The 22,087-nt window shown below is 41.2% G+C and overlaps 3 protein-coding genes and 1 long non-coding RNA gene across 8 annotated transcripts; 2 read left to right on the forward strand and 2 right to left on the reverse strand.

Annotated features, from left to right (window-relative positions):
• The first annotated feature begins 4,354 nt into the window (after positions 1-4,354).
• Positions 4,355-9,246, forward strand: LOC146517487 (uncharacterized). Of its 5 annotated transcripts, XM_085164396.1 has the most exons (8): positions 4,355-4,687; positions 4,885-5,354; positions 5,547-5,615; positions 5,704-5,846; positions 6,024-6,290; positions 6,390-6,620; positions 6,721-6,847; positions 8,189-9,246. In XM_085164396.1, exons 6-8 carry the CDS (start codon positions 6,514-6,516, stop codon positions 8,393-8,395), a joined length of 441 nt encoding a protein of 146 aa, XP_085020522.1. In that variant the 5' UTR covers positions 4,355-4,687; positions 4,885-5,354; positions 5,547-5,615; positions 5,704-5,846; positions 6,024-6,290; positions 6,390-6,513; the 3' UTR covers positions 8,396-9,246. The 5 variants fall into 5 exon arrangements, with proteins under 5 accessions (XP_085020522.1, XP_085020524.1, XP_085020523.1 ...); XM_085164398.1 differs by lacking the exon at positions 4,885-5,354; XM_085164397.1 differs by lacking the exon at positions 4,355-4,687 and having other exon boundaries at positions 4,725-5,354; positions 6,024-6,278.
• A 443-nt stretch (positions 9,247-9,689) lies between these two features.
• LOC146517488 (uncharacterized) lies at positions 9,690-10,629 on the reverse strand. The gene is made up of 2 exons (XM_085164401.1): positions 10,482-10,629; positions 9,690-10,128 (listed from the first exon to the last, which is right to left on the reverse strand). Exons 1-2 carry the CDS (start codon positions 10,522-10,524, stop codon positions 9,791-9,793), a joined length of 381 nt encoding a protein of 126 aa, XP_085020527.1. The 5' UTR covers positions 10,525-10,629; the 3' UTR covers positions 9,690-9,790.
• A 6,017-nt stretch (positions 10,630-16,646) lies between these two features.
• On the forward strand, positions 16,647-17,421 carry LOC146517489 (large ribosomal subunit protein uL4m-like). The gene is made up of 3 exons (XM_085163841.1): positions 16,647-16,885; positions 16,951-17,024; positions 17,276-17,421. The coding sequence occupies exons 1-3, from the start codon at positions 16,647-16,649 to the stop codon at positions 17,419-17,421; spliced, it is 459 nt and encodes a 152-aa protein (XP_085019967.1).
• On the reverse strand, positions 17,271-21,080 carry LOC146517490 (uncharacterized). Its single transcript, XR_014874769.1, has 3 exons — positions 20,985-21,080; positions 19,974-20,131; positions 17,271-19,515 (listed from the first exon to the last, which is right to left on the reverse strand). It is a non-coding gene; the product is annotated as an uncharacterized LOC146517490 (long non-coding RNA).
• Between the last annotated feature and the right edge of the window lie 1,007 nt (positions 21,081-22,087).

A 22,087-nucleotide genomic window follows, 5' to 3' on the forward strand; every position in this document is an offset into this window, starting at 1 on the left:
TTGCTGTTGGCCACATGTTGGCAAAGTTGTGTGACATTAGTGATGTTTGTACTTACAGTGTTAACTTGGTTTTAAAGCATATATATATATATATATATATATATATATATATATATATATATATATATATATATATATATCATAATAATCTGACAATAATATAATATGGCCAATATTATATTATTGTCAGATTATTATGATGTGTGGTGTAAGTAATATTAGATTAGTATATTATTAGATAATTAATAATTAATATTACTAATAATTATTATTAGTAATATTAGAGTAAGTAATATTATAGAGTAATAACCCGCAGTTCAAAAAAGCTGCCCTCCGACAGCCAAACCCATCTGTTCTCTGATTGGATTGTTACAATTGTGATTGACATGACATTGACCAATCAGATGAAAGGAAGAAAAATAGCGTCAAAATTCGTACTTGTAACTTGCAGAGATTCACACGTTTTGTTTTTTTTGGCTAAGTCCACATACAAATCTTTTTTACACACACGCACAAATTCTTTTTACACATACAAAAGTACAAGTACAAAATATTTATAACCACATTTTGAGCCCACAAAGCTGTACGTGAGCTCCACTGCAGTGGCTCGTGCACTGCTGCGTTCACGGCGTTTGCTGTAAATTATACAGCAGTGACATATGTATGTAAAATGTTTACTGAAGTTAGTGAAACAGTGTTTGTAAGGACTATAAGGTCCATAATTACTGAGGCAGTTAGGCTGTTTCGCAATCTTGGCTCAGTACACACACACACACACAAACACACACACACACACACACACTCCATTTTTATCTGTATCTAACATTTCCGAGCAGCATGTCTTCATTATCTGTGTGTCTGCAAACACTCTGGTTTCAGTGGTTTCAGATCCATTTCTCTCTCACATTGGTACAAATTAGTAAACACTTTTTATATATCACTGTTTTTACACAAGTAAGCAGCACGTCTTTATCAAGATCAATAAGCTGCTCGCAAACAAGAGTTTTAGTCAAAGGTAATATAGTAATAATTAAACATTTTAGTATTATTATCCTGGCTTGCTCGAGGCTGCCGTTTTCTCTGACAGTTTCAATCAAAATTAGCTGCTCTGAGACTGAGAGAACTAATAGTGCTGCTGTTGTGCAGTTAGTTTCCAAAACACGTTATTCATGGTTGCATACAATTTTAGACTGATGTGGGCCAAAGCCTAGCATAGCCTGTAACGTTATTATGACCGGCACATTTTATGAGTGAACTTGGCTTTAAGTGACTTACAGGTTTCTTTGAAAAACACTTTCTTATATCCAGGTTCTTCCTTTTTGCTGCCATCCTCCTCTCCTACTTGCAGGTCCTCACAGTGCAGACTTGCTGCTGCTAAAACTAAACAGAGCTCCCTGAAAGGCACAGCCAATCACATTGGCCATATTTGTCACATGAGGTAGAGAACATAATTTAAATCTTTCTTCACCGCTGGTTGAATGAGACGTTGACAGATTGTTTTTTTTCTTTCTATCGCGTTTGTTTTTCTTTACTTGAAGAAATCAAATTATTGGTGGGGCCATGCCCCCTCTGTCCATGCCAAATCTACGCCCTTGGCCTAGTACATGGTTCTGTTGTTGTAATGATGATCATGTCATCCATGTAGGCCCTAATGGGAGGAAGACTAAGGCAGTTAGGCAGTTTTGCAATCTTGGCTCAATACACACACACACACACACACACACACACACACACACACACACACACACACACACGCACACACACACACACACATTCTCACATGCATACAGATGTTTACACGTATTGGCTGTAGCTCAGGTGGCAGAGCAGGTCAACCACTAATCAGAAGGTCGATGGTTCGATCCCAGGCTGATCCTGGTTAGTATCTTGGGCAAGATGCTAACCCCATGTTTGCTTACTGGTGGTGGTCAGAGGGCCCGGTGGCGCCAGTGTCCGGCAGCCTCGCTTCTGTCAGTGCGCCCCAGGGCAGCTGTGGCTACAATGTAACTTGCCATTGCCAGTGTGTGAATGACTGAATGTAGTGTAAAGCGCTTTGGGGTCCTTAGCTATACAAATGCAGGCCATTTACCATACACACGCATTGTCTTTGTAACCATTTGGGTTTTACGTGGGCGGTGCTTTTGCTGTGATGTGTATCGTGTGAACTGTTTTCCCAATAAAAGGCAGCGAGAGGAGGCCGTCATTGGGGTCATTTTGTCGTAGATACCAACGAGGCCTCCCTTGCAAGTAAATCAATCGATCGCTGACTGTCTTGTTTTCTTCATGATGAATAAGTCTCTAAACCAGCGGGTCTTGTGGAAACACAGACCCAACATATTACAATTTTTGGACGCAATCTATTATCAAAATCAGAGGGTGTCTCAAAGATGGTTTATCCAGCTTATTCATTATACGTTACCCTGCAAAGTATTAAAAAGATGAACTCCATAATCTATCAGTTCATTTGGCGTAAAAAAAAATTCACAGCTCATCAAAAATTACACCAAAGGAGGTATGAGGACAATTGATTTTCAATCAATGGCTGGAGTATTTAAAATAAACTGGATAAAAGCCTTCCTCTCTTCCTTGATTGATTGATTGATTGATATACCTTTATTAGTCCCACAAGGGGAAATTTCATAGGGCTGCCGACCTATTGCACGCAATGGCGGCACATCTGACCCTCCGACCATACATACATTACACAAAACATCACATGGGGAAGACAGGTCAGAGAGGTATAACAATGGAAAATGCACCACATGAGGAAAGATAAGGAGAAAAAAATAACTCCCCCCAGACTGAGCTCCAACAGGGAGATCAGTTTGAAAACATAAAAAAAACCCACCTCTGCACATAGCACATGAAAAAACTCTTAATACACCAAAGAAACACATGACAAGCAACAGGGGTGGGTAAAGGGTGAGAGACAGCCGAATTAGACAGTACATCCGGGCCTGTGTGCGCTGGTCTCCTTGATCCACCGTCAGCATCGGAAGGGAATAAGCGTCGAAGGCGTTTGGAAAGGGAGGGGGGATGAGTGTGTGCATATCAGTGTATATGTATGTGTGTGCGTGTCCAGAGTTCAGCTAAGACAGTGTCCTTTGCCCTGCTAGGCTAAGTAAACAGTCTTCCAGGTGGCCTTGCATGGAATGGGAAGGAACAGACTCAGCACAGTCGTTATCAGGGTGTTGTTGTTCAGCTTCAGCCTTGAGACCGCAGCTGGCGCCAAAGGGGTATCCGCATAAGTGATGGTGGTTTTTACTTTAGTGTGAACAGCTCATATGAATTTCAAAGCAGTTCTACAGTCCAACACTGGTCTCTCAATCTCCCGTTGGAGAGCCGCGAGCTTCGCCATACTTGCGTTCTGTGATGTTGTCATTTCTTGTGCTCAAGGAGGCGATTTCTGAGAACTCACGACAGTGTGCCTCCTCGAGATGTCATCCAATTTGCGCCCAGAGATGTTATTCCGAGCTAGCCCTTCCGAGATGTATCCAGTCTGCAGTCAGAGATCTTATTCTGAGTATTCACAGCAGCCGTAGCCTCTCTAAGATCTTATCCGTGCTGCACTCATTGAGCCCATTTTGAGAAACTCACGCCTCTCCCATCATATCGTTCCATATCCCCAAAAATATTTTCAAAAAGGTGGGAGGGTTGGATTTTCTCCTGAAATGTGATTTTGATATATGGAAGCTGCCTGTCAAACTGTCAGAATATCATAAGCAAGTCTTATCTTATTGGAAGATGGTTCTTCCCCATGACCTCACGCCCCATGGCTCCACCTTGTGGAATAACAGGACCATTACAATTAATAGGAAGTCATTCATTAAAGAGTGGAATGAAAAAAACATCTTTATAACAGATTTACTTGAGGAGAAGGGGCAATTTCTCAAAATAGGTGTTTTTAATGCCAAGTTTAACATTTAGTGTTCCCCTAGAGTATATAACATAGTTTGTAACGTGATCCCTTTACTTCTGTTGCGTTTGATACAAAATCATTTATGTTACTCTAAAGGACAAATAAAAATGCCCTCTTTACAGTCAAATCAGATTCCTGAAACTAATAATGAATAATTATGAAACACTATTAATAAATGTGTTTAATTTTTTGTACCAGGTAAGCCTCACGTATGTTAGTGTTGCCGGAAAAGAAAATGTAAAATGTCATAAGAATATGGCCCATTTATATTGTAAATGTTAATTTTTTGTTTTTGTTGTTTTGTTTTTTCCTATGTTTTTTGTTCAGATGTAATTGCACCAATATTATCTCCCTTTGAGAGTTTGTAAATTTGTGCAAAGACTTTAAAAAACAAAACCAAAAAATTGCTAAAGCATCCTTAACTGGGCTTCCGTTGCCGGCCGGACAATAATAACGGTGACACCTTGAAGTCAAGCGCGGGAATCCGAACAAAGGAAGACGAAGCAGAAGAGAAATGGCAACGACCAGCAAGAGAAGGAAATATGCGTGCAGCACCGATCACGGCCCAGTATTTTAGACCATGTTGGCAAAGGGAGACCCAAGGGTGGTATTTATGCCGAGACAAAGATGGCTATGCTGTTAGCTACAAGCAATATCCCATTCACGTTTGTGGATGTTTTCAACACGTCCATGAAGGATATGTTCCCGGATTCGGAGTAGGCTAGCCAGTACTCAAATGGCGGAACAATGGCACTGGAATACTGAACAGTGAGTTAATATAAAATATTATTTTCTAAGAGTTAGGGTTGCCATCCATCCCTTATAATACAGAGTCCTCCCATATTTTCAGGTTAAATCGTTAAATATTCTAATTGGTGTTCTTAATATTATTATTTCAAGTAAGCAGCAAGTGCAGTACAGTTAGTAGAAAAACTGTGTTTTTTCATTTCTGTGCACTTTGATAGGTGCCATTATACATGCCAACCCTCCCGATTTTTCCGAAAGAATCCCGAATTTCGGTGCCTTTCCCGAAAATCTCCTGGAGCCACCATTTTCCAGAATTTCTCCTAATTTCACCAGACAACAAAATTGCTAAAGCATCCTTAACTGGGCTTCCGTTGCTGGCAGGACAGTAATAACGGTGACACCTCGAAGTCAAGCGCGGGAATCAGAACAAAGGAAGACGAAGCAGAAGAGAAATGGCAACGACCAGCAAGAGAAGGAAATATGCTGCAGCACCGATCACGGCCCAGTATTTTGGGGAATGTTGCTGAAGGGAGACCCAAGGGTGTTATTTATGCCGAGACAAAGATGGCTATGCTGTTAGCTACAAGCTACATCCCTACAAGCTACATGTCCCTGAAGGATATGTTCCCTGATTCGGAGATAGCTCGCCAGTACGCAAATGGCAGAACAAAGGCTCAAATAGTGAAAGGTGAGTGTATATAAAATATTGTTTTCTAAGAGTTAGGGTTGCCATCCATCCCTTATAATACAGAGTCCTCCCATATTTTAAGATTAAATCGTTAAATATTCTAAATGGTGTTGTTATTATTATTTCAAGTAAGCAGCAAGTGCAGTACAGTTAGTAGAAAAACAGTGTTTTCGTTTCTGTGTACTTTGATAGGTGCCATTGCCCAGAATTGGACAAGGAGGTGATTAAGCTGTGCCAAAACAAACCCTTTGGTCTGATAAAGTATGTATTTTGTATTCACACTTATAAAGTAATTTGTGGCTGTCGTCAGTGAAAATTGTTCTCTAAATAAATATTATTTTATTTAAAGGAGTTTGTGATATTGGCCAGGGTTTTCTCTCTGAAAACTCAGAGGGAGGTGACGAGGTCCAGCTGGCCACAGGATGTGGCATTAGGGCTCTAGGCCAGCCTGTTGATCACATCAGCAGCAGCATTTATGCTCTTTGACATCAGGTGAGCATATTGATATGCTACATGTTACACTTGAACATAAGTTAAAAGAGAGCCTCTGTTCCACAATTTGACTGTTATTGGATATCATTTTTAGCTTCCTTGCTTTTCATTACTTAACAATTTCTTTCCTGATTGTATTTTATTTATGTATTTTTATTTGACCTTTCTCAACTTTAGTGCCAAACATGCTGAAATCTTCAAAGAGTTTGTGCAGTTCACAGACTCAGAGACTCTGAAGATACTCCAATACTGTGCAACCAGGTGGCTCAGCTTGCTGACTTGCATAAAGCGGGTGCTCAACCAGTGGGATGCACTGCAGGCCAGTATGAGGATGTGGAGAAGCCTGGCAAGGTGAAGATGCTGGCAGAGCATTTAACCAGCAAGAAGACAAAGTTCTTCTTCCAGGTTCTGAAGCCACTGGCAGAGTTCAAGGTTGTGTTTCAGGTCAGCCAGCTCAGCAAAAGATAAACTTTAATAATTGTGATAATAAATAATGCTGTTCTCATAATTTTTCATAACTGATAATCCGTCTTGTGTTTCTAGGCTGAAGGAGTGATGGTCCATAGGCTACACAAAGAGATGACCAGCCTGGTGAGAAGATTGATGGGAAGATTTCTCACTGCCAGCCTTATTGCTGACGTCCCACTGAAGGACATCAAGTTCATGGATGCCAGCCTACAGTTGCCAGGCAAAGAACTTTCTTGCAGTAGCTGCACAAAGCCTCTGTGGGGACAACATGGATGAACTTTCCTCTTCTGTCCCAATGATGATCCAGTAAGCATTATGATTATTGTGTTGTCCAAATAAGCTTACCTAACTGACTGATAATCCATCATACAATGTCTGTAATCATTGATCCGATCATGTGTCACAGGGCAGTGAGAGACTTCTTTGTAGCTGTGACCACAAAGATGATGACTGCATTCCCCGTCGACAACATCATCCTCCAAAACCTGACCGTGTTGGATCCAGAGTCACGGCATCAATTTTCAATAACTCAGGTACTTTTTTAATTGATGGTTGTAGTTGTTTAATAATCAACTTCAGAAGTTACAGAGTATAATAATAGAGAAAGCAATTATATCTCCAGCTCACTTGTGCTTAGTTTGCTCATTTTCATCAGCAGTTATAGAGCTAGGGAAAAGTCTGCTGCAGCTGCGGTTGGACCTGGATAGACTTAGGGAAGAATTAGTGGAGTACCAGGTGCTTGGCAGGGAAGATCTTCCTCAGGAAGCAAGGATTGACAGGTTTTGTGCCATGCTAGGGAGAGATGGGAGATTCCAGACTCTGGTGCATTTGATGAAGGCACTATTGTGTGTGGCACACAGCAAGGCATCATCAGAGAGGGTGTTCAGCATGGTTAGAAAGATGGTGACACAGAATAGAACAAGGATGGACAATTCAACCCATAACTCACTTCTTCCCAGTAAATTAAATTTCACAGGTGCTGCCCATACCTGTGCTGCTTCAAGGGGTGTGCTACTGCTGCGAAGCATTGCAGCTTCAAATACAGCCATGTGTCGAGGAGTGTTGATGTTATGGATATTGTTATAGTTAGGGAAGAGTGTCCCCAGTTCTGTTTATGTATATACCTGTATCAGTTGTTGTATAGGATGTTTCTGTTGAACCATCACTACCATCTGTTGCACAGGTACTGGACAGCTATTTAATTTGACTTATTTTGTCCGATAAATAAACACTTTAAAATTCAAGTGACTCACGGACCGGTAGGGGCTGGAGCGCTGGGTCAGGGTTAAGAGTCGAGTGCTTCATCACAGTGTTAAAATCAGATGCTGGAGAAGTTCATGGGGAAGTTTATTATACAATGATTTGATTTCAGTACAGTTTTATTAATGCAGCACCATTTAACAACAAGTCACTTCACAGTATTTTCTGTTAACCTGTTGCCTGCTGGGAACAAGGCTCACCGTATAACCACAGAGGTCGACTGCATCAAGGTCTAATGTTCATGTCTAAAAATATTCATTTGAAAAAACCCTGTAAAGTAGCAGGGAGCTACAGAGAGTTTAAGGAGTCTGAAAGCAAAAATAAGCTCAGTGCAAAAAGTCGAGCAACACAACATGTACCATAAAAAGACAGAGTATTGCAGATAGATGTGAACTCTGTGGGAGGTGTAACCAGACAGACAAAGTGACTCACTGATCCAGTCACAGACTTATGACCTTCATGATCCAAGCAATTCAAATTGAGTCAAGTTTGAGTGAAGCACCCCAAACACCTGATGCTTACCTATTTAACTGATTCCATTAAAGTGCAGATTGAATATCTTGTATATTTCCAGTCTTTCTAAGCCCTCTTCTGTTCTGACTTCTCTCTTCCAGAGTGGGTTCCCCAGTGAATACTTTCACTCCTTCTTGAACTCCGTGGAAATGATGACTGTAGAATTAACCTCGCCTGTGGATGCTGTTATGGCCTGCAAGCCAGATGAGAAGATGGTGTTGAACAAAGGCAGCTATGACTCCACCAGCTCCAGGTTCTCTAACCCAAGTTACTCTGAGCTTTGTAGCCTCCTCCTATTTCCTCACTGACTGCTGGGAATCTGAAGCCCTGTGCGGCTGACACGCCTTATGGCCCTGTTGGTACTCGGGGTGAAGGAAAAAGCACAGAACAGGAACAACTGGTACACGTGTTATTGTTAGCTGTGCTCTTTTTGTTCCAGCTGGTGAGGGATCCACAGCCTGTAGCAGCCTCACACACCTTTTATCACCGTTTCCTCCTCATGTCCTCGCAGGGCCTGTCTGCACACTGTTATATCATGAGTAATAATTGAAAAGAAGTCGATATACATAAAATACGTGTGTGCACACACACAACTAAATATGTAATATTTAGAGTCACGTTTAATTTAGATAAAGTAGTTTTTTAGCCTTAGACACAAACAGTGAAGGGCAGAAAGTGAGACCGTTTTCAATCACTAAGACAAGAATTCAAATGAACACTTATTTGTTTCTACTTTTACAAGCTATAAAGTTATAGCTCCTCTGACGAGACTCCTCTCTCCTGTCCCCAGGACAGTAAAAGTCTTCATGAGTGAAGACGACATTGACTTTAGAGCTGGAATATAAAATAGACCCCAATATTTCGCTTCACATAAACGTCGTCATTTATTCCCTCTTACTGTGGCTGTTGTTCTTCCACCACGATAAAATCACACTTCATGCAGAGCTCTCTCTCTCTGAGGAAGAGTTTCCCATCTAAAAATCAGTTTTCTGCATTATTCTCTTGCTTATTACCCACCAGTCTAACGTTGTTTACAGCACTGTCGGACGCTGTTTAATTGTATTTATAATGCACACACAAAGAAGTGTGTGTGTTCCTTACAGAGAGTTACTTACTGGCACTGCTCCCTGTGCCAGCTGCTCCTGAAAAAAGACATTAAGTACTTCCAACAAACATTGCTGCCCAGGTCAATGAAACTGACGGTGTAATAACTTCATGACTCAAACCACACATACCTGGACCTCCCTCCGGAGCTGGCGCCTCTTGACCTCCCCCGGTGGAGGATGCTCCTCCCAGCCCTTTTTATATTCATGATATCTGCAGACATGAGAGAAACCAGTGAGCAAACATGTAACTATCACATCAATGTGAATCTGATGGGTGTGATCACCTTAGCGCGGATCCCTGAAATGAAATTTCATGTGAGAGATTATCTAAAGTTTGTAGAAAGAAAAGTCTTCATATTGGTGTTGTGGTTTATTGCTGACTTACACAACGACCCTTTAGTCGGGCTTGTCTGCTTCCCCCACAAAGAACAAAGAAGAAAAAAGATAACTTCTTCAACCGTTATTCACAGAAGAAGAAGTGAGCTAGAGCTTGAGAAAAAATATGTTAGTCATTTAAATAGTTTGTGTCTTACAAACACTGCAAGACGCAAAGGCCAACTTAAACATTTAAAGTTTAAAAACAAGTTCTAACATTACCTAGTCAGAGTCACTGTCATCAAGTGAAAGGTTAAAAGGCCTTTCCCAGAAGCGTCTGACTCCAAAAGAACCTGAGGATGTTGAAGGGCAACAGAACGTGTCATCACTTACCTTGCACCTCTTTGCACTTACCTCTTCAGTGCAGATGTCTTCTCTGCTTCTCTTTGCTGAGGAGGTGAGAGCTGAGGTTGAAGGAGAAGGTTCATGAGAAGAGGGGGAGGATGAGAGAAGGATATACTCACCTTCACTGACATGCTGGGTGTCAGAGTCATCCAGGATCCTGATGACCTCAGGAAGGCCTTCTTCTGCGGGACGCTCAACCACGTAGTCGAGACGACCTGTGAGGAAACAAGTTCAAAATAACATTAAGAATGTAATAAACATCAAGTGCTAAAGGAACAGAGCTACATCTGTTAGTTTGAGTAGATGATGAGAGAAAAGCATTTTAGGATACATTTATGTCAGACTGAATGACACTTCTACTTGTTCATGCAAGCAACAAACAGCTAAGTCAACTAAGTTCACATCATTAACTGCTATATAATAAGATATAGTATTAGCATAAAATGAGGATACCATTATTACTACTGTACTAACATTAACATTAAAACTTGATATTCACACTGGAACTTATTAAATTATTACAGTCATTTAGTGGCTCTTAAAATAACTGAAGAAATGTTAAAAGTACCTGCAGCGAAGTCCAGGGGACTGTCGAGTCCACGATGAGCCATCTTCAGGCTTTGCTGTATGAAAAACAAGTACAAACAATCCAAAGATGAAGTACTTGTTGTCGCTAGCAAGTAAAATCCGCTTTCAGTAAAATATTTTCCAAAAACGTAACTTTCCACAGCCTGAGGTTGGAGCAGGGTTCACATCATTAAGTGAAACATCCATTTTTAATAGAAGAGCTTCAAATCACTGCAGCGCGGATCCCTGAAATGAAATTTCATGTGAGAGATTTTCTAAAGTTTGTTGCAAGAAACATCTTCATATTAGTGTTGTGGTTTATTGCTGAGTTCCACGATGTGGTTTTGGTCAGGCTTGGTGTCTGCTTCCCCCACAAAGAAAGAAAAACAGAAAAAGAAGATATTACATAATTAGCAAGTGAATAATGCAGAAAACAGAGATTTGAGATGGGAAACTGTTCTCTGAGTCCACTGAGAGAGAGAGCTGTGCAGGAAGTGTGAGTTTATCATTGTGGAAACAAATCACGGGCCGGATAACTGAAATGAAATTTCATGTGAGAGATTATCTAAAGTTTGTGGAAAGAAAAATCTTCATATTGGTGTTGTGGTTTATTGCTGACTTACACAACGACCCTTTAGTCGGGCTTGTCTGCTTCCCCCACAAAGAAAGAAGAAAAAAAAGATATAACTTCTTCAACAGTTATTAACAGAAGATAATGTGAAGGCTAATTTCAATAAACTACCAAAATCAAATCAGTTTTATTATTATCATATAGCTATAATATAGCACCAAATCACAACAACAGTCCTCTGTTGTTACATAAACATATTTGTGTCATAGAAACACAAATATGTTTATGTAAGTATATATAGCTGTACATTTGCATATGGTTTTATGTGTTACTGGGGTAATAAAAGCAAACATGTAACAAATTGTAAGGAAGAGTTTATGATGGATAGGGCCTAAACTGGAAGAAAAAGTGTTATTAAATATTGAAAAGGGGGCGGGATTAAATACGATTATGCTTCTTCCTACTGCTTTTTGAACATTTAAGTTATTTATAATTATTATTTTGTTTTCCTTGTATTTTGTATTTTTTGTCTCTTTTTTCTGTTGTTTTACTATTTTAACATGTTCAAAGTAAATATACAATACCAGCTGTTCACTGTCTATAATAAAGACAGTGAACAGTTAATAGTTAGTATTCCCATGTACTCATATTATATTATGATTATATTAATGTAGCACCAGGTTCTGTAAACTTGTAACAAAACTATCTGGTAGAAACTGTGAGTACATTTCAGAGCCCTCAGTACTTTCACTTAAATAAAGATGTTGAATCAGTACTTCACAGTACTTTAAATATCAAGCATTTTTAAATACTTCTTAAGTACAAGTATCTGCACTTCTTCATAAGGACAAAGTGTCAGTATTTTGCCGCCTCTGTTGACAGACAGTGTTAATCTCTCTGTTTTGTGTCACATGTCAGATCAATGTGGGGATATTTCAGTTTTTCTGACACAGAACATAAAAGTGTTTATCTGCTCGGCTCCACTGATCTGAAAATGGGTTCGTTAAACACTTTTGTTCTTTCAAACAGTTTCAAAAATGCCTCCAAAGAGAAACGTACAGAACCTTTTGGTTTCCATTTCCTCGTCTCTTCTAAAAGACAAATGACAGACAAGTGAAGTCAAATGAAATGGGTTTTATTCTTTCCTCTGACTTTTCTCTCTTAAAGACAAACAGCTGATGTGACAGTACTCACATCATTATTGAATGTTTTCAGTCCATAAATGCAACGATCAGATTGTCAGTGTTACACCTGTTACCACTTGTAACAGGTGTAACACTTGTACCACAGCTGTTCATTTTGCTGGTGTTTTGATTCAAACTTGATCTTTATTTAAAGTGAAAACAGAGAATTGTGCTGTAACAACTGTTGTTGTGCAAGATGCTGCAGAAACACTGAAAAGCACCACAATAAACCAACTCTGCCAACCACAAGTGTAATATGTGTAGTATGTAACACACACAGAGCAACCCTCTGATGTCTTTTCTGAAGCTGCCGTGTGTATTAACCAGTTTGCATTTTCAACATCGTTATCGCGTTTATTGGCCATGTATATGCGCAGACACAATCCACGCACACACATACATGTACACATGCATACAAAAACATACACAAAGCTGTGTAAACCAACCATAAATAACCTAATAAATAATCTTAGTGGGAGCAGTGGCAACTGTTTAGGGGGGAGATGGCGAGAGGAAAGAAACTGTTCCTATGTCGGGAGGGCTCATAGAACAGAAACAGCTTTAGTGAAGGTTACAAATGATCTTCTTATGGCCTCTGACAGTGGACTCGTCTCTGTGCTTGTCCTGCTAGACCTCAGTGCAGCGTTCGATACTGTCGACCATAAGATCCTATTAGAACGATTAGAGCACGCTGTAGGTATTACAGGTACTGTGCTGCAGTGGTTTGTATCTTCTCTATCTCAAAGCCTTCAATCTGTTCATGTAACTTGAGAGTCCTCTTCACACAGATTCTTACTCTGGATGGCGTTACCTTGGCCTCCAGTAACACTGTGAGGAACCTCTGAGTCATTTTTGGCCAGGATATGTCCTTCGATGCACATATTAAACAAATATGGAGCACTGCTTTCTTCCATTTGCACAATATCTCTAAAATTAGAAATATCCTGACTCAGACTGATGCTGAAAATCTAGTTCCTGCATTTATTACTTCTAGGCTGGACTACTGTAATTCATTTTTATCACGATGTCCTAAAAACTCCTTGAAAAGACTTCAGTTAATCCAAAATGTTGCAGCAAGAGTACTGACAGGGACTAGAAAGAGAGAGGTGATGGCGATGGCGTTCATTTCACTCTCCTTGAAGCTCGGTGTGAAATTCTGCAGTAGACTGGAGCGAGGCAAAGAGTATGTAAAGGGACAATAAGAGGAAATGAAGGGAGAGAAAAAACATGGCTGAGAAACACAAAGAAAGTAGAAAAACAAAAAATGGTGGAAAAAAAGGATCAGAGCCTAAATTCTAAAGCTGCAGCTTTGCATACCTGCAGCTCCAAGATCTCACTGACATGTAATCATAGACTGTATATAAACATAGGCCAGTGTGATGTCATTGATTTGTAGACTTTAATTTTGAACAAAGGGCAACCTCTGGGTACACTTCATCATACTATTTATTCATCTCTGGCTCTCACAGCAGGTCTTTTGTTCTGTCGTCCTTCTCTCAACTGGTCCCAGCAGATGGCCCCGCCCCTCCCTGAGCCTGGTTCTGCTGGAGGTTTCTTTCTGTTAAAAGGGAGTTTTTCCTTCCCACTGTCGCCAAAGTGCTTGCTCATAGGGGGTCATATGACTGTTGGGTTTTTCTCTGTATGTATTGTGTAGGGTCTACTTTACAATATAAAGCACATTGAAACGATTGTTGATTTGGTGCTGTATAAATAAAATTATGTCCACTCCATGTTTCTGTTCCCACGTTCAGTTATTTCCTGTTTTATTCTGGTAGCCTGTGTCTCCTGTGTCTAGTGTTTAATTACACCTCAGCATTTTTTGTTATCATATTTAGTTCAGCGTTGTGTTTTTCCTCCTTTAACCCCTCATTGCTGTTTTATCTGTGCGGGAGAGAGTATGACCGTGCAGTGTTTAAAGCGTGGAAGTGCTGACCTTACTTTGAGTTTGATTCCGTAAAAAGTGACAAAAACATTAGCGTCCGCTGTTCACTCACTGTGTGGGAAGAAAACTTCTTTTTACAGCAAAAAAACCCTGAACTTCCGAGCAAGCACCGAGTACGCTGCCACAGGAATGTGAAATTCACAGACAAACTCCAGGATCCTTCCACTGACATGGCCCCTGCGCCACACCTGCAGAGTACAAATAGAGCAACAGGACCACTGAGTTTTGATTTTATTTATTTTCTGCTGTGTTTTACTTGCATCTATTTGAAAGAGTGAATGTAAACACAAAAAAACGTTTTTATTTTATTTGCCTGAATGTGCAGAAAAAAGGTTTAATGTTAAACAAATTTCTTCCAGTCACAGAAGGTTTCGTTACTTGAAACTTTTCACCACAGTTGTCTTTGGTGACATCTGGTGGCCTGAAATATGAAGAGCAGGTTGAATCCCAACTTCAAATAAACGGCTTCATTATGATCGCTCACTCTACAGAGCCCTGTTGCCAGTTTCTGTTTAATATCCTGTGACGGTGCTGTGTGATATCGTTCTACCACTGTGGTGCTTTGAACATGTCTATTTGATCAATAAGTAGCTTTGATGAATAAACATTCCTTGTTTAAACATGTGTCATGGTGTGGTCTCTCTTTGCTTGTGACTTCTTGACGTTTGTAAACATTTGGTGAACTTTATGAGTTTATTTCTGCCTTCTGTGTCCTGCATCTGGGTCCACACTCTACCTGCCACACAGCTGACCACGACGGCTGTAACTGGAGAACGGTCGAGGAATCTGGCTGTTTATTTGAAGCAGCTGCTGCAGTTCATGGAAACTGGTACAGTTAGCAAAGTGTGATCCATGGTCTGATTTAGATGAAATCATTGAACAAAGTGAGGAAGCTGATCCACTTTGACATGTCTGTTGTGAAAAGACTTTATTGGATTCCTACATCCAGGTAGGTCTGGATAGCTGCTTGTCCCTCAAAAAACTATTCTTCTGCGTTTTGTATACACTCAGATCTTGGTCTATTATTAAAAGTGTGATATTTAACAGCAACAAATATACAAAAAAGAGGAAAATACTTTACACAACAGTAACATTTTTCTAGTAAACATAACAGTATAACATAAATTTGGGCACAGTTGTCTTTTTATTGATTACAAAACCTTTAGAACTAATTATTGGAACTCAAATTGGCTTGGTAAGCTCAGTGACCCCTGACCTACATACACAGGTGAATCCAATAATGAGAAAGAGTATTTAAGGGGGTCTCCAAAAAGTTGATTGTTCATCTGGACGTAGCGTTTTGTGGGAGAAACGTTTCGTCACTCATCCAAGTGACTTCTTCAGTCTCAGCTGACTGCAGGTTTCCTCAATCTTATAAACAGTACATTTGCATAATGACTGAAACCAGCCCGCTGAAGGAACAAAGGGCTGGGAGGTCAGTTCGTTAATCTTAATTATGCAAATTCTCACGACCACTGATCAACAACCACTGACCAAAACCCACTGATCAACGGCCATGAGGACCATTCACAGAGAGTTGGGGAATGGCTGCAATCACAGCATTGTAAGATGGTGAACGATGAACCCTTAGGCCCCCTCCTCGATTCAGAGATGGTCTTTCCCTTTTCACGTAAATGATCTCCTTGACTCCACGCTCAGACCAGCGTTCCTCCCTGTACAGGATGTGTACATCCTCAATGATTACCTGCTACAACAGTCAGCTGTAAGGTGGAGTTATGAGTCCCTCTGTTGTTGTGGGCCACACAGTAATAACTCCCACTGTGCTCAGGTCTGATGTTGCTGATGGTGAAGTTGTGTCCTGATGTTTTAGGTGAGTCTTCGTCCTCCTTGTACCAGGTGTAACTAGCTGCTGGGTTAGCATCACTGCTACAGGTCAGAGCCACTGAACTGCCCTCCACTATCTCAGCAGAGGGACTCACTGACACAGAAGGAAGCTTTGGAGCGTCTGGAGGAGGAAACATGAACGTATTTAAAAATGTTGAAATGGATGTTAGATGTGTGCTAATATTTTTCATGCATCTATAAATTTAGAGGTGGATTTAAAAATCCTTCATAGTTTAAATCACCTCACTGCATGTCTGATGTGAACAAAGCACCTCTTTATCATCTATTACAGCTGATGAGTGAACTACAGCAGCAGAATGTGAATTTTAAACGGGCAGAGCTGATGAAATGTTTCAGTTTTTATTCTTTTTTACTCACATTTTACATCAATATGTTTGGATCCAGACCTCTTCACCTCTAGCTTGTTTTCAGCTCTACAGTAACACTGTCCAGAGTCAGAGGACTGAATGGAGCTGAAGACGAGCTGTGAGCCTTCACTGAGCTCTGTGTCTGAAATGACCACATTAGGAATACGTAACAGTGCATATATGACAGAGGAAGATGATCAAATGGAGAAAGGTTTGAGCTTTATTGTGGCTGATAAAGAAAATGATAAGTAGACTAATGTCTGTCTTCACATCTCAGAGTCACGCCCACACACAGTCAGGTCAGAGGTCAGCGGTGGAGGCAGGAAACCCTGGAAACAGAAAGGAGGTGGACGAGCTCACCAACATGGAGAGGAAGGATTCACATGCTGGAGGCCATTATGGTCTGACTGGTTCTGTGTTTGATTCAGGTGGGGTGTCTCATGGACCCACCAGTTACTACTACATGTTGATGATGAATGATCAACCTTCAAATCTGTTTGAATCTCCACCACTGGACGCCCACTGTTGCTCAGTGCTCACGTTTTTGTTGTTGCTTTCAGAGGTGAAGACTTTTCTGAAAACATCCTTCAGGCCACGGCAAACTTGAAGACAGTGAACGTCATTCCAGCAATCGGTGAGTTCACACTCAGTGATTTTTGTCTCTCTTAACTCAGTTTTAACAGATTAATTGATGGTAAAATGTATTATTTTTGTTCCTCCTTTCAAACAATATTTCATGCATTGATGTCTTTGCAGCACTGTGTCTATGGACCTCTAACATGCCAGTTTAATTAAACAGTTCATAAAAAGCTCAGGGTTTTAAGTGTTATATGTAACAAATCTCTTCTTTAAAACTCAGTTTATTTGTCAGGTTTTCTCTCTCAGGTCTGAAAGTCCACAGCATGCTGAAACATGAAGCCATCGTCCTCACTTTGGAAACGCTTAAGTTTCTGGAGGATAAGCTGCTCTGGCACGATGAGCGTTACACGCCTCTCCACCCGTTTAAACTACCCTACTCTGACTTTCCTTAAACAGTGACCTGTAACATATTAACAGAGTTAAGTGAGTCATTAATAAATAACTCAAATGATAACAAATTGAAAAGTTTTCTTAGTCACTGATGTTTAGAGAGGCCACACTCGTTATGGTTCAGGAGTTCAGGAGTGAGCGATGAAAGTGATGCTACATCAGAGTCTGTCTCTGGACTGGTTGTTTGAGTTCAGCAGGAGGTGGTGAACCCACAGCTACCAGTGGCGCCGCCTGGTGGGTGGGAGGATCATACTTCAGGTTCAGTATTATAGTTACGTTCTTCATGGTCAGTTTTTTAAAGTTCTGGTACAGAAAGAGAACTAAGACAGCCACACCATCACCTGTGGCTGACCACACACCGTTAATGATTTGACTTCTCAGTGTTGACAAAATATTTTCGGTGGCAACATAACTAGAAGCAAAAAGTTCACTTTTGAAAATTCAAGACTAAAGTTCCACATTATGAAAAGTTACTCCAAAAAGTCTACAAAGGTTTTCTTTTTGTCTACCAAAGTACATTTTTGTAACTTCACGTGTCGAAAAAGCAAATAAAGAGATTAAGGAAAGATTTACAGTCAGAATTACCAGAGTTAGCAGAGCTACCGTAGTTCAGCTTATGGACTTTAATAAGGACAGATAAGAATGGTGAGAGTTTACATGCTGTAACTTTAATGATGCTTGAAAATAATCCAGGAACTGCACTGAGCCTGTTCAGTCAGCACAGTCTGTGTAATATGTGAATAATAATACATTTGACTTCTCCTCCCTTTTCCAATTAAAAGTTGCCAGTAGGGTTGTTGGACTTTGGGACCATGGAGCTGTGGTTTAAAAAATTCTTACACAGTGTAATTACTGTATTTGGACAAAATAACCATTAACTGTAGTTTAAAAGTATGCAGGCCAAGGTTCACGTCAGGGCCAGTGGGGTTAGGAGTAAATTGGATTTAGTCACTGTCTGTGGCAAATAAATTCAATTTACCACCAGAAAAAGCCACAAATGGCAGTAATACTTTTTAAAACGCCTAATGACCAAAATCAGGTAACTTAGGTGCACCTGCTTAACTGCTCATTAACACGTTAAGTGGGTCACTTGCCTGCATGCAAGAAAGCAACAAGTTTTAATGGTGACCATCAGGAAAACCAACACAGCCACACTTAAAATAGGGTACACAGATTTATTTTTCCTCCAAGGCAGCAGCAGCAGACTAGCAGCAGAAGACAGTTCTGTCCTGCAATCCAAGGCCATGGTCAAAATTACTGTTAGGGAGTGGGTTTCTACACCAGATCCTACGACTAAAACTCAAGCTCTGCCCCTCTTAGTCTTGGGCAATCGTGGCTCAAGAGTTGGCAGTTCGTCTTGTAATCAGAAGGTTGCTGGTTCGAGCCCCGGCTCGGACAGTCTCGGTCGTTGTGTCCTTGAGCAAGACACTTCACCTGCTGCCTACTGGTGGTGGTCATAGGGCCCGGTGGCGCCAGTGTCCGGCAGCCTCGCCTCTGTCAGTGCGCCCCAGGGTGGCTACAATGTAGCTTGGCATCACCAGTGTGTGAATGACTAAATGTGTAAAGCGCTTTGGGGTCCTTAGGGACTAGTAAAGCGCTATACAAATACAGGCCATTTGCCATTTTTTTGTACAATTTCCTCTCATTGGTTACCTCCTCCTTTTATGTGATTTGGCAGTTTTCAAACAACGATGTGCATTACCGCCACCAACTGGCTCGGAGTGTGAACCAGAATTCACTCATACCAAAGAATCAAAAAAATAAAAGTACTATTGCAGTACTCCATAATAGCAACCACTGACCTGAGGCTGTTGCTGTATCTCTAGATTATCCACCACTAACTAAAAGTTTTTGTTGCATACACATTCATGTAGACACACAAGGGGCTGACAAAAATCATCGAATGCGTCTCTTCATGGGGGGATATGTGGAAGAGAAAATAACTGACAACTGCACAACACTGTTTCAGCAAAACATGACTTTATTTGATTCCGTTTCACTTCTGGCTGGACTCTGACTTGGATGCGGACGCCCTCAGAGAATGAAGGCGGCGCCTCTTGGCGATCTGTTCCTGGCGCTTCTCCTTGGCCTCCTGTCTACAAGAACAAATGCGTGTCAGTCAAACAGCTCTCACATGTCCAACTTTGTCTCCTTAACATTTCACCATCACGTGCTCCTTGAAGAGTTTCAACCCATAATTGGCCGAATGCCATTACAGCTATATCATGCAAGGCAACTCAAAACTACACTGCTGAAAAACACAGTCCGGTACTTTAAATTTCAAGTGACTCACGATTAAATCATAACTTAAAAGTATATTTAAGGTCAGGAAATTAATTACAATATGTTGTTAGACACAATGCACTTGATGTAACACAGCCGCTCCAACACTAGTGGAAATATCACACCTGCCAGAAATGTATTTGTCACATTATCTTCATTGATCTGAACCACTAGAAATAAATGTAGTTTTCAGCTACACGACAAAAACAGACTAGTGTGATCTTTGATTCTCAGCAGCTGGTTAAGAATAAAGGCCTAGATTAACACATACCTTCATCCTCTTGGCCAGCAGCTTGGTGTACTCCGAGGCCTCCTCCTTGTTCTTCTGGGTGCGCTGTCTCTTGAGATTCATGCGGCGGCGCTTGCGCTGCAGCACACGAGGAGTCACCAGTCTCTGGATGTTGGCAGCCTTAGTTCTGGGCTTCTTACCTACCAAAGCGAGAGGACTGAAAGAGTCAATACTGACACAGTTCAAGGTCAAGTGTGGTAATGAGGAAGAAGCTTAATGTTCTCACTTTCTGTACACACAACTCGTGCTGTACTACCTCAAAGGAAGCACATTGCTTACTTTCCAATTCTACAAAAACAGTAACTTTGATCTGTCTGCAGTTGGATCATCATAACTTTTTCAACAGCACAATGACCCCAAACACACCTACAGGCTGTGTGGCCAAGAAGGAGAGTGATGGTGCGCTGCGTCAGATGGCCTGGCCTCTACAGTCACCTGACCTAAACCCAATCCAGACGATTTTGGAAGAAATGGACGCAGAGTGAAGGCAAAAGGGCCAACAAGTGCTCAGCATCTCTGGGAACTCCTTCAAGACTGTTGGAAAACCATTTCAGGTGACGACCTCATGAAGCTCATCGAGAGAACGTCAAGAGTGTGCAAAGCAGTGATCAAAGCAAAGGGCGGCTATTTTGAAGACTATACAATAAACATTATTTGAGTTATTTCACACTTTCTTTGTTTACTACATAATACTATATGTGTTCATTCAAAGTTTTGATTCTTTCAGTTACAATCTACAACGTAAATCATCATGAAGAAGAAAAACATTAAATTAGAAGGCGAGTCCAAACACACTCACTCTCTGATATATAAGATATAAAAACACACACACACACACACACACACACACACACACACACACACACACACACACACACACACACACACACACACACACACACACACACACACACACTATAACTATTAGGAAATATTCTTTGGTACTGACACAAGAGGAAATATGAGAGAAATATGTAAGATGTACAGGATCACCTGACAAAGCTGTTCTGCACAGTCCTGCAGCAGATTCTCTCTGGACCTGCTGCCTTCCTTTCCTTCGTCCTCTTGGGCTGTCGATGTGGGGTTGGGCCGGGGCGAGGGATGCCGCCCCCCCCCCCCCCCCCCCCCCCCCCCCCCAGGAGGGATAGTGGGGGTGGCAGAAATGAAAATCCATGTGAGAGATTATCTAAAGTTTGTTTGGACTGGGGTGGGGGAAATCAAATTTGGGAGCACGGACCCCGAAGGGGGCCGGGCTCCGATGCACAGACCGTACCTGCTCCCGTCTCAGGTGTCCAGGGTTCCCCAGGATTTAAAGTGGGATCCCGTGGATGGGGTTAATAAGATGGGGGGAGGAGAGGTAAAGAGGAGCAGGGCAAGGTTAGGGTTAGGGATCAAATCCCACCTAGCACAGACTCTACTGAGGTTAGGTTTAACCACGACTGCAGTTTCCATGTTAGGCGTAAAAAGCGTACGTGACGCTGTGACGTAGGCTAGAATCTTAGACCACTGAAGCACTTAATCTACCATCATATTTTATTTATCTACTTGGCCTGACTGGATGAATTATTATTTTGGTTAAATCTAGACTATTTATAAGGCTTAAAATACTTATTATTTATTTTATGTTTCTTTGTGAGGCTCAAAATACTTTAAAGTTTGCCCATCATTACTGAACATGAGGTCTGCAGTTGGTGCAGTTCAGCTTAGAGTTTACACAGAATGGACAAACCTCACTGTGTTCATGTTGAACCATTTTTGCACTATTTTGATACCTACAGCTCCTAAATGGTCTGAGGCACAGTTTAATGTTGGCACTGCTAAAAGTAAACTTTCTACCAATTTCAATGGGGGTGGCTGTAGCTCAGGTGGCAGAGCAGATCAGCCACCAACCAGAAGGTCGGTGGTTCAATCCCAGGCTGCTCCAGTCTCCATGCCAAATATCCTTGGGCAAGATACTAACCCCATGTTGCTCTCCGATACATCCATCGGAGTGTGAATGTGTATGAATGTTAGATACTTAGCACTTGAGCTTAGACGTGCTTGTGTGATTGGGTGAATGAATTAGCTGTATAAAGCGCTTTGAGTGCTCGGACAGA

The sequence above is a fragment of the Neolamprologus multifasciatus genome, chromosome 6 (genome assembly GCF_963576455.1).
Source record: "Neolamprologus multifasciatus chromosome 6, fNeoMul1.2, whole genome shotgun sequence".
Classification (NCBI taxonomy): domain Eukaryota; kingdom Metazoa; phylum Chordata; class Actinopteri; order Cichliformes; family Cichlidae; genus Neolamprologus; species Neolamprologus multifasciatus.